This window comes from Zonotrichia albicollis, chromosome 37 (assembly GCF_047830755.1).
Source record: "Zonotrichia albicollis isolate bZonAlb1 chromosome 37, bZonAlb1.hap1, whole genome shotgun sequence".
NCBI classification, from domain to species: Eukaryota; Metazoa; Chordata; class Aves; order Passeriformes; family Passerellidae; genus Zonotrichia; species Zonotrichia albicollis.
In genome coordinates this window covers 1153010-1165071 of record NC_133855.1, presented here as the reverse complement: position 1 = coordinate 1165071, position 12062 = coordinate 1153010, and the positions used below count along the sequence as shown (strand labels likewise).

The window sequence follows — 12062 nt, the reverse complement described above, 5'->3', positions numbered from 1 at the left end:
AGGAATGGAAGTTGTCCTTATCCTTCCTTTTGCCATTAATATATTTATAAAATCATTTTTATTATCCTTCACAGAAGTGGCCTGGTTAAATCCTAATTGAGCTTTCACATCTCGAATTTTCTTTCTGCATGACCTAAGAACATCCTTTAACATGTCCTGAGTTTCCTGTCCCTCTGTCCAAAGGTGATGCACCCTAATTTTTTTCCCTTGAGTTCCTCGAAAATGCTCCATGCCCTGCCAGGTCATTCATTTTCCTTGCTAGCTCACTTTTGGGCATAGAGGGACAGGCTGTTGCTGCTCTGTCAAAATGATTTTCTTCAATTGTGTCCACCCTTCTTGGAATCCTTTGTTTTTAAGGGCTGTTTCCCTTTAAAAAAATCAGTACCTGATTTGTTTCTCCCCAGCTCAATCCTTTATAGGCTGAAGTCCGCTCCCTGGAACTCCAGTGTAGAAGATTTGTAGATGCCCCTCCTTGCGATAACCGTGGGTTTCTAGGCTTATTGTAATCCAGAGCCGGCTCGCTGAATACTAAAGTCAACACAGAATCGCATGAACGAGACAAAAGACGAAGAGCGCTCTCTGCCACGTGGAGATGAGTATCCAGGTTATTGGCTTGAGACAGGGACACTTCTGCAGTGAGCGACCACCAGGTAGCAAAGAGGTAGAGCCTCACCTGCAGTAGGGTTTTATGCCCCAGGTGATGGGGGCAGGGAAAGAGGACCGCAGCCAATGGGATAACACTGGGGAGGGGTGAGGGGAGGGACCACCCGTGGGGCAGACCACCAGAGATACAGAGACCAGGGGGGTGAGGGAGAAGCCATGTGAGGGGGAATATACCATCCAAGTGACCCAATAACATATTTTCCCAACACCCAGTGAAACCAACTAAATATCTAGTCCAATACAACACCTCCTTTCACAGAATATTTAAAATCTTCAATAATTTCATGGTCACTGGGCCCCAAACAGCCTCTGACAATTACATCTCCTGCCAGCCCTTCTCTGCTTGTGACCAGCAGGAGACAGAGCTTTCCTTGGCAGTGGGAATTGCAGGAAACCTCCCCAAAGTGCAGCTTGGAAGGCTCAGTCTGGAGCTGAGGAGAAAGCAAAGTCCCTTGCAGGGCAGAATGTTGGTGCTGGAGGTGTGGCAGCGTGAGGCTGGGCCATGGCGGGCCTCTGTGTGCCAGGAGCCGGCAGCGCTGGGTGCAGGGAGCCCAGGGAGGGCACAGAAACGCTGGGTGAGAAATGCTGGGGCACAAGGAGATGGGCAAGTGCAGCCGGCCAGGGCAGAGGAGCAGCACGCCCAGGGGGCACAGCCTGCAGGACAGATGGCCAAGGGCTGGGCAGGGCTGGCAGGGCCACAGGCAGCCAGGCCTTTGTGCCCTGGGCTCGGGCAGCGCCTCTGGAGGCCCCACAGGAGAAACTTTCCTGGCAGGGGCTGCACTTTGCTTCTCCCTCGGCCTCCCTGCGGAGGCTCACAGAGGCTGCGGGTTGATGCCATTTGTCCTTGCTGCCCCTCACATCCCCCTGGCCCACTAAGAGCCCCGAGGCAGCCGTGAGGGACAGGCCCTGCTGGCCCAGGCTGGGCTCAGGGCTTGGCCTTTCTGCTTCCTGCAGCCAAGCCAGGCCTTGCTCAGCATTGCAGTTCCCTGCTCAGAGCCTTGGGCTCCCTGCAATCCTGCCCTCAAGGATCTGCTCTCACCAGGCCCTGGGCAGCCTTTGGCACTCCCTGCCCTCCCTGGGGCCCAGCCATGCCCCAAAGCACTTGGAGTTTTGCTGCTGACTCCTTGAGCAGCTTCTTCATCCTTCTCTGTGTGCCTGAGGCTCCTGGACCCAGCCCCAAGTCCAGCGTGGGGCTGATTAAAATACAGAAAGGCCTCAGGAGCTCTTTGTCTCCCTTCCATTGTCTTTGAGTCTCCAGGGCTTGTGCAGTGATTGGAGTCAGTTTGGAGTTGTCTTCAGGAGGGAGATTCCACAGTGCACATCATGATTGGTTTTTAATCAAGGGTGCATTTTTTTACTTTTCATTTCAGAGAAGAGGGGATGGAACCACTCCCCAAGTCATCTTGATGCTGAATGTCTCCTGAGGAGGTCTGGGCACAGAGAAGAATGAGCCCCTTGCAGGCTGAGCCAGTTTGGAAACCTGCTCCTCACGCCCAACCTCACCATGACCCCAAGGACTGAGATCCCAAAAAACACCCAGAAAAGTCCATGGAATTTTTTTTATTTCTTCTTTTTATTCTGTAACACATTATTTGGTGTTACCATTTTATTATTTATATATTTTTATATTTATTTATATTTATAACAACAGTATTGGATTTTATTACCTAGTTTTTATATTTATATAGAAAAATCACTACATTTTTAGTAGGCAAGAAAATTAATGCTCAACGTTTCTAAGTAACACAATTCACTTTGTGAAAAGTGCATAGTATATGGCTCCATGCAGGTATTTACCATATGTTAGTGGGATTTTTTAAGAAAGGAATGAGGCACTTGCACCAGATAGCAACCCCAGGACACCTAAATCTTTCAGAGAAAAAGAATTTATTGCCCTCTTATCAGAAGAAACGAACTTCTTCCTCAAAGGCACTGTTAGGATTAGAAGGAAGAAGTTGCTGATGACCAGACAGAATCCTGTATTTGAATGGAATTTATTCATCATGTATGAAGGGCATGACTATGCCACAGGCTATTGCTTTTAGGGGTTAATCCTTTGTTAGCAGGTGTCCTTCTTTGGGCTCATGCTGCCCATAAAAAGGTACCTGGACGTCCGTAATTCTTTGTCTTTATTGTCTCATATTGTCCTAATTCAATTTGTACAAATTATTATTACTCTAATTGTATTGCTATTTTTAAAACAATTTTATTACAATTAAACTTTAAAAATTTTAAAAACAAGTGATTGGCGTTTTTCACACCTTCATTAATTTATTAAGCTCCAGTAGCTATTTATTTATTCCTCTTTCCATATATATATTAGATATATTTGTAGACTTTTAATCATCTTTTTTATAGTCTTTTTACAATACAGGGTCAAGAAGGGGCACTTTGGGGTCCATGGAGACAGTTCTGGGTCATATTTGGGGCAGTTTTGGGTCTGGGGAGGGAATTCCGAGAGAACTTGAGGATCTGGAGGACACTTGGGGGTGCCAGGTGGGACCTTGTAGGGGCACTCAGGGATTCTGAGGGACAGTTCAGGGTCCGGGGCAGCACTTGGGGGTCCAGGGAGGCCCTTGGAGGTCAGGGAGGGGAATTTGGGGCCCTTCGGCGTGCGGGCGAGCCCTTGGGGGGGAGCTCTCTGGGGCGCGGGGGGTGATGGGAGTTGAAGGCGCGGTATCACACAGGGTAACAAGGCCGCGGAGCATCACGGGAGTTCTGGGCGCAGCTGCAATGGGTTTCGGTGGGGCGCGGGACATGACGGGAGATGAAGTCCCGAGTGGACTAGCGCTGGACTTGCGCCGCGGAGCATGATGGGAACTGTAGTCCCGGAAGTAGTTGAAACGCAGCGTTTGGGGGTCCAGGAAGGCACCTGGGGGACACTTTTGCATCCGAGCCGCGACTTGAGATCCTCGGGGGAACTTAAACGGTTCGGGAGCCCTTGAGGGGAGCTCAGGGAGCTCTAACGGGGCTTTTTAGGGCTCGGGTCACGGCAGGAGTTTTAGGGACGGGACTCTGTTCTGAGAGGCTCTGGGGCTGCGGGGGATGAGAGGAGATGAATTCCCAGAAGTGGCTGTACCGGGCATCTGTGGGGATGGGAGCACTCAGGGGGTGCGGGACGCTTTTGGGGGTCCCGACTGGGCGGTAAGGGGTCATTGAGGGATCCTGGAGTGTCTGGGAGACACTTATGGGACAGATGGGGGGGCGATCCCGGGGTTCTGTGGAGCGCGGGCCATGACGGGCGTTATACTCTCTGCTCCAATGTGGCTGTATCCGGCCGCGGGGCATGATGGGAGTTGTATGCAAAAATAAAATATGACGCCCACCTAGGCACCGCCCCGAGACCCGGCTCCCTGGCGTTGATTGGCTGCGGTCGGTGATCGGCGGGAGCCTCGGAAAATGGGAGGTGGTGTAGGCGGAAACGGCCCGTTTAACCTCCCCAGTCCCACCCAGTAGAGACCAGTTCATCCCCAGTACTACCCCAGTACAACCCCAGAACAGCCCAGTCCCTCCCAATACACCTGAGTTCATTCCCAGTCGTTCCCAGTTCCGCCCAATGTCATCCACAGGATGCCCCAGTGTCCCCAGTCTTCTCTGCAATGTCCCCGGTGTCCCCAGTTGGTCCCAGTATAACTCCCCGTATGTCCGGTTATGTCCCAGTATGTCCCAGTGGACCTCCAGCATCCATTCCACTCCACCCAGATTCTCTCTCAGCATTCCTCTTCTTCCCAGGTTACCCCAGGACTCCCCAGTGTCACTCCCAGTATGTCCCAGTGTCTCCCACAGCGTTCCCAGTGTTCCCCAGTATGTCCCAGTCCTCCCCAGTGTTTCCAAGGACAGTTCGATTTCTCACGGTGGCCGTGGCAGCCAAACCCAGCAGTGGGGTCAGTGCAGTGCCCATGGCCACAGCCCCTTGCAGGGGCCCAGTGCAGCTTGGGCTGATGATCCACCCTCACAGCTGGCCCAGGGCAGCTCTGCAGTGGCTTTGGTGGCACCTGGGGCTGGCACACACCTGAGCAGTGTGTCTGTTTGCAGTGGGGAAACTCAGGAGATTCAGATTGATTCAAAAAACCCCAAAAAGTGAAAACCCCTCTTAGGCTGAGTGCAGCCAGCTCTGCAAGCACAGCAGGGCCCAGGGGAGTGAGGACAGACAGAATGGGGCTGGGCAATGTGGAGCAAGGTTGTCCACACTGGGTCAGAGCTCAAGGCACAGCTTCTGTGAGCAGGCAAGAGCTGCGGAGGAGAGACCCTGGGTCAATATCAATCACAGAATGCCGCAATCGCCTCTGCTCTAATGAGAAATAAAATCAAATAGCTTATTTAAAATAGGAATGTGTATTCCTTACAAGTTCTTTGAAATCTTCCTCCATAATTGGACTAGGAAAACTTTAATGATTCTCACAGGGCTTTAATGTTGTTTACATCACTCAGTCCCTGAGACTGACTTCAATAAACTTCTCAAGAACTCAAATTGAAGCTCTTAACTTTCTTGAAGTTTTAATGGGTCTCACTGAGGGACACAACTGAAAAAGTGTCCCAAGGTTCCAGTTAGAGCAGAACCTTGGAGGCAGTGATGACAGCTGGGGACAAACAAGGCAAAGGTGTCTTTGGTGCTGAGCAAAGCTGGATGTGTTTGAGGAATGCAAAGGGCCAAGGCCTGAGCCCCAGCCCCTGGCCAGGCAGATGCTGTCCCTCCCTCCTTGCTCAGGGCTCTTGCCGGGATGGGCACTGGCATGTGGGGATGTGCAATGGCAAGGGCAGGAGCATGGGGCGGCCCCTGCCAGGCTGCTGAGCAGGGACAAGGAGGCAATGAGGCCCCAGGCCTACAAGGGTCACTTGTCTCCTGCTCCTGCCTCAGGCCCAGGCCCAGCAGCCATGGCCAAAGTGCTGCCCAGGTTGGCTCTGGCAGGGCTGTCTTGCAGCTGCTGCACATGCCTGTGCCCTGTGCAGCCCAGGCTGTGCTACGCTGTCCCTGCCCTGCGCCTCTGTCCCTGCAGGCTGTCGGCATCCCCCGGCTGCCCCACCTGGCTGGGCCCTTCCTTTGCTGACAGCTCTGCCTCCTGCCTGCCTCTGCCTGACCACACAAAGCCTGGGGCTGATACCAAAAGGGTTCATTCCATTTTTACCCTGCCTGTGAACCTTCATCACAGAAACAATGTATGCAGGTGCTGCTTCCCCAGGAAGGATGGTTGGAAGAGAAGCAGAAGACATCTGGCTCAAGGGTGCAGGGATGGAGAAAACAAGAAGTGAATCTGGGAACTTGGGGTGGATTTTATGGAAATGAGTAAATTGTAATTCACATTTAGGGACTGTGCATAAGAAACATACTGGTAGAATCACATGTCCATATAAGGTTAGCAGTGATCCCTCACCAGACCTCAGGCCTTAATAAATGACAGCCTCTGAAATAGCAAGTCACTTTTAGGGAGCCTTATTCTGATATTTCAGAGATTTGGTGACAGCAGGGCCTCACAGCACCAAGGAGTCATTAGTGACACTGTGCAAACTCATGGAACAAAGGGCCCATGGTGACGCAGCAGAACCCCATGGAACCAAAATCCATTTTGGCACATTGGGGCCACATTGACCCAATGGTCCATTGTGATAGTGCGGATCCAAGGAGACCATTGTGACCCTGAGAAACCTCTTGGAACCAAGGGGCCATTGTGACACAGCAAGGCCTGGTGGAACCATGGGTGCATTGTGACACTGCAGAACCTCACGGAACCAAGGTGAGCGTGTTCTACTGCAGAACCTCATGGAACAAAGGGTCCACGGTGACACTGCAGAACCAAAGAGACTGCTGTGGGCAGTGTGAAAGCTCATGGAAGGAGGCCATTTCTACACTTGGCGGCCTTGTGGAACCAAAGGGCCATTGTGGCACTTCAGAGCCTTGTGGAGCCAAGGGGACCATAGTGACACTGTGGGGCTCCATGAAACCAATGGTCTGTTGTGACACTGCAAGGCCTTATGGGATCATGGAGACCACAGTGACACTACAGGCCTCACTGAACCAAGGGGCCATTGTGACACTACAACGCCTCATGCAAGCAAGGAACCATGTGACACTGTGGGGTCTGGCAGGCCAAGGGGCAGTTGTCACACTCTACGGCACCAATGGAACCAAGGAGGCCATTGGACACTCCAGGGCCCCATGGATCTAATGATTCATGGAACAGTGCAGGACCCCATGGGACCAAAGGCCCATTGGGACATTGCGGGGCCTCATGGAATCCTGGAGGCCACGATGACACTTGGAGGCCTCATTGAATCAAGGGGCTCTGCAGGGCCTCATGGAACCAAGGAGACCCTTCTGACATATTGAGTCCCCATGGAACCAAGGGTCCATTGTGATACTACAGCCCCAAGGAGACCCCTGTGACACTGCCCGGCTTTCCTTCCTATGGAAAAGATTCTTCGTTTTCCTCCGTGGCCAAAATTGCTACTCCTCCTAAACTATTCAATATATGAAGGGTTACTCCCAGACAAAACCTGCCAGCTCTGGCTGGCGCTGTGGGCTCTGATGTCCACCTGTCATCTACCCCTGAAACACTGGGGCTCTCTGCCTTCCTTGTGATGGAAATAGAACAGTCTCCTCGTCCAGGGGCCATGGCCAAATTTGAGATTTTGCCCCTAAATTTCATATATCCAAGGATAGCTCCCAATCAAAAGCTGCCAGGAGAGACGAGTTTGGCTGGCTTGGCCTCCCAGGGGCTGCTTCTCATCTACCATCAAACCCTGGGGCTCTCTGCTTTCCTTCAGATGGAAAAGAAATGGCCTTGTCATCAATGGACCAGTGGCCAAAACTTGTATTCTACCTCCCAAATTATGTGTATCCAAGGATTTCTCTCAGGCACAAGCTGCAATTCCAGAAACGTCTGGCTCGCCTTGGCCCTTGGTGGCTGCTGCTCATCTACCCCTGAAACACCGGGCCTCAGCTTTCCTTCCAATGGAAGAGAATCATTGTTCACATCAAAGTGCCCATGGGCAAAACTGAAATTTGGCCTAAAAAATTCCATCTATCCAAGGATTGCGCCAAGGCAAAAGTAGCCAGGAGACACGGAGATCTGACTGGTTTTGTCCTAAGGTGATTTTCTTAGACTATGAGCAGAATGTTTTCATTTGCCAACACCTTGGAGAGGGCTGGGAGATCTCCCAAGGTGGGGTTTGGAGGCCTCAAGCAAAGGAGCACTGTACAGGGACAGAGGAGCTCTGTGCTCAGTAGGGTGGGGACTGAGGACAGCAAAGGAGAGACCTGGGAGGGACTAAAGGGTGTTTTCAGAGATGGTGGCTCCTTTTGACATAGTAGAGAACAGACAGAGAAATAAAGAAGGACAGATAGGGAGGGCCAGACAGTACCCAAAGAGAAAGGAATTTTGCTCCCAGGGCAGGGCTGTGGTGCAACACATCCCCCAGAAGGAGCCTGGGTCAGCCCCAGGCTTTGTGTGGGCAGGCAGAGGCAGGCAGGAGGCAGAGCTGTCAGCAAAGGAAGGGCCCAGCCAGGTGGGGCAGCCGGGGGATGCTGACAGCCTGCAGGGACAGAGGTGCAGGGCAAGGACACCGTAGCACAGCCTGGGCTGCACAGGGCACAGGCATGTGCAGCAGCTGCAAGACAGCCCTGCCAGAGCCACCTTGGGCAGCACTTTGGCCATGGCTGCTGGGCCTGGGCCTGAGGCAGGAGCAGGAGACAAGTGACCCTTGCAGGCCTGGGGCCTCATTGCCTCCTTGTCCCTGCTCAGCAGCCTGGCAGGGGCCGCCCCATGCTCCTGCCCTTGCCATTGCACATCCCCACATCCCAGTGCCCATCCCGGCAAGAGCCCTGAGCAAGGAGGGAGGGACAGCATCTGCCTGGCCAGGGGCTGGGGCTCAGGCCTTGGCCCTTGGCATTCCTCAAACACATCCAGCTTTGCTCATCACCAGAGACACCTTTGCCTTGTTTGTCCCCAGCTGTCATCACTGCCTCCAGTGTTCTGCTCTACCTGGAACCTGGGGACACTTTGAGTTGTGTTCCTCAGTGGGACCCATAACAACTTCAAGATACTTCACACTTTCAATTTGAGTTCTTGACCAGTTTTCTGAACACTCTCTCAGGGACTGAGTCTGATGTAAACAACAACAAAGCCCCAGAGGGTCATTAAAGTCCTTGTGCTGTGTCTGTGCTGATGAGTTGGGCTGGGCTCCTGGCACAGAGGCAGCTCCTTGCAAACCAAGAAGAGCTTCAAAAAGACATTTCTCCTGAGGAGCAGCTCCTCTTCCAGCCCAACAGGGCTGGGGCACTGCCTGCAGCCACCCTGGGCACAGCACAGAAGCACAGACAGCTTCAATCAGTCAGGGCTGGGAAGGTGCTGGGGCACAGTCACTGCCAGCCCTTGGCACAGGAACCTCTGGCTGCAGGACAATGCAGCTGCAGCTCCCGGAGCCATCTCCTAAAGCTGGAACATCCCAATGCCTCCAGACTCTGTGAGTAAAACTCTGAATATTTCTGGTGCAGGGGAGGTGAAATGCTCCTGACGCTTTGACATGCTGAGGAATGCTGGTCAGTCATAAAATGTTCCCAATACAAGGATTTCCTTATAAATTAGAACATTTCCAAAGACTTTGTATTCCGTTTCCTAATATTGGGGAATGGCAGGGAGCTGGTGGATTAATATTAAAGATTGGTTATGAATTAATAATTATGAAATTTTACAAGTGCCTGAGACATCTGAACTGTTACTTTCAGTGACCAATAGGTTCACATTAGATCCCTAATGTGTTTTCAGCCACTCTGCCCATGGACAGCACCAGCATCCCCTTTGCTGGAGCCATCAGGCTCAGTCTGAGCTGTCCTTTGTCCCACCTGCAAACAGAACCTGCCCCAGCCAGTGCCCTGCAAACAGGCAGGGTCCTGTAGGGCCAAGGAGTGGGCACAGAGATTTGGGGTCTGTGAGTGCTGGCAGGGAGAGATCAGGCACTGGGAAACACCTGCAGGAGGAAAATCACCAGGAAGCAGAGAGAAGATCAGGCAATGAGAGAAAACAAACCCCAGCAATGCTGTGGCAGGGAGAGCTTAGACATGCTCACAGGATCCCCTCCAGTGCAGCCCCTCTCTCTGAACAAGCCCCCTCCCTCCTGTGCCCCAGCCCAGCCTCTGCCCTCAGGGCTGGGGCTCCAAGGCGTGCAGCCCCTCCTGTGCAGGCAGAGCTGCAGCAGAGCCGTGGGGCAGCTCTGCAGCCCCGGGCCCAGTTCCCTCTGCAGAGCACAGGGCTGGGAGCAGCTGCCCGGCCCTGGGGGCTCTGGAGGGGGCACAGCTGGCTCAGGGTGACGCTGTCCCCAGTGCCCGGCTCTGGGCAATGCTGTCAGGGCAGCCAGGGAAGGAGCTGCATCTCCCTCAATCCAATGCCATCATAAGGACACCTGGAATCTCCCTGAGATTTCAGTCCAAGCTTTGAGCTTCCCTCCAGGATACAAACCTGTCCTGTAGCATCTCTGTGTTATCTAAAAGCCTCACGGTGAGACACAGAAGGTCTGTGATGAGAAAATGCTGTTGGGTTGGCGAAATGAGCCCTGTCTGTCCCTGGATACAAATCTGGAGCTGAGACTTTTTGAAGGGAATGGACATTTAGTGGACTGTGGGGATCCATCTGCTCTCAGCAATGTCAGGATGCTTTTTAAAGGAAGCATGGGAGGATGATCATCCTCTGTCAGGGAAAGGTGAAAGCCGAGACAATCCTGGAACAGGACAGGGTGACAGACCTCCTTCCCTTCCTCTCCACTCACCACCTTGCCTCAGAGAACTCACTGTTCTCCCTGAAGGCAGCAGAAATGCAGAGAATTTCTGACATCCAAAAATAATCAGCAGGGGAGATGAAAAAAAGCTGTAAATAACACTAGTACATTTAAACAGACTTTACCATTCCTGTTCTCTGGCAGTGGGAGGGCAGATGCTGACAGGGCTTTCTGTTTTAACAGAGATTCAAAGTGGAACATGAGGACAGGTCCCTGTCCCTCTCCCATGTCTGCGCAGCAAGGCTGAACTATAAAAACCTCTCTGTGTAGCTGCCCTGAACCTGAAGTCCCACTCAGGCAGCACCAGCCAGGGCTCCACACTTGGAGCTGAAGGAAAATCTGCTGGAAATTGAAAAGGGTGTCAGAGTGTTACAGGAGAAGGGTCTGTGGGAAAAGGCATTGAATTTGCTGGAAGAAGTTTCTACTAACCGGTCACTGACTTTTCTCCATGAACAGGTCCCAATGGCCAGAGACAGCAAATGTCCAATAGCAGCTCCATCAGGCACTTCCTCCTGCTGGCATTGGCAGACACGCGACAGCTGCAACTCTTGCACTTCTGCCTCTTGCTGGGCATCTCCCTGGCTGCCCTCCTGGGCAACGGCCTCATCATCAGCGCCGTAGCCTGCGGCCACCACCTGCACACGCCCATGTTTTTCTTCCTGCTCAACCTGGCCCTCAGCGACCTGGGCTCCATCTGCACCACTGTCCCCAAAGCCATGCACAATTCCCTCTGGGACACCAGCACCATCTCCTACAAAGGATGTGCTGCACAGCTCTTTTTCTTTCTGTTCTTCATCTCAGCAGAGTTTTCCCTCCTGACCGTCATGTGCTATGACCGCTACGTGTCCATCTGCAAACCCCTGCACTACGGGACCCTCCTGGGCAGCAGAGCTTGTGCCCACATGGCAGCAGCTGCCTGGGCCAGTGGCTTTCTCTATTCACTGCTGCACACAGCCAATACATTTTCCCTGCCCTTGTGTCATGGCAATGCCCTGGGCCAGTTCTTCTGTGAAATCCCACAGATCCTCAAGCTCTCCTGCTCCAAATCTTATCTCAGGGAACTTGGACTCATTGTGGTTGGTGCATCTTTAGGTTTTGGTTGTTTTGTGTTCATTGTTTTCTCCTATGTGCAGATCTTCAGGGCTGTGCTGAGGATGCCCTCTGAGCAGGGACGGCACAAAGCCTTTTCCACCTGCCTCCCTCACCTGGTCGTGGTCTCCCTGTTCCTCAGCACTGGCACATTTGCCTACGTGAAGCCCCCCTCCATGTCCTCCCCATCCCTGGATCTAGCACTGTCAGTTCTGTACTCGGTGGTGCCTCCAGCCCTAAACCCCCTCATCTACAGCCTGAGGAACCAGGAGCTCAAGGCTGGAGTGGAGAGACTGATGACTGGATGGTTTCACAAGCATTAAGCTGCTGGCAAGTTTCTGCCAATCACTTGTTATAAAAGTAACCTTCAATACTTCTTGTTAGTTTCATTTTGGAGTACCTTTATCTTTGTTTTATATTTTAAATATTTTCTACAAAGTGATGTCATTGTTTGTGCCAACTTGGTGTTGCCAGTGCTGCTGCCGTGGCCCTGCCCCGCTGCCCTGGTGGCCCTGGTGTTGTTGCAGGGCCTGAGTGCTCTC

At 52.6% G+C, this 12062-nt stretch overlaps 1 protein-coding gene across 1 annotated transcript; it reads left to right on the top strand.

Moving 5' to 3' along the window:
- The first annotated feature begins 10910 nt into the window (after positions 1-10910).
- Positions 10911-11843, top strand: LOC141726629 (olfactory receptor 14C36-like). The gene has a single exon (XM_074531580.1). It carries the CDS (start codon positions 10911-10913, stop codon positions 11841-11843), a length of 933 nt encoding a protein of 310 aa, XP_074387681.1.
- The last annotated feature ends 219 nt before the right edge of the window (positions 11844-12062 follow it).

Excerpts from the sequence above, each read along its gene's own strand:
- LOC141726629 (XM_074531580.1), top strand. The coding sequence starts at position 10,911 with ATGTCCAATAGCAGCTCCATCAGGCACTTCCTCCTGCTGGCATTGGCA.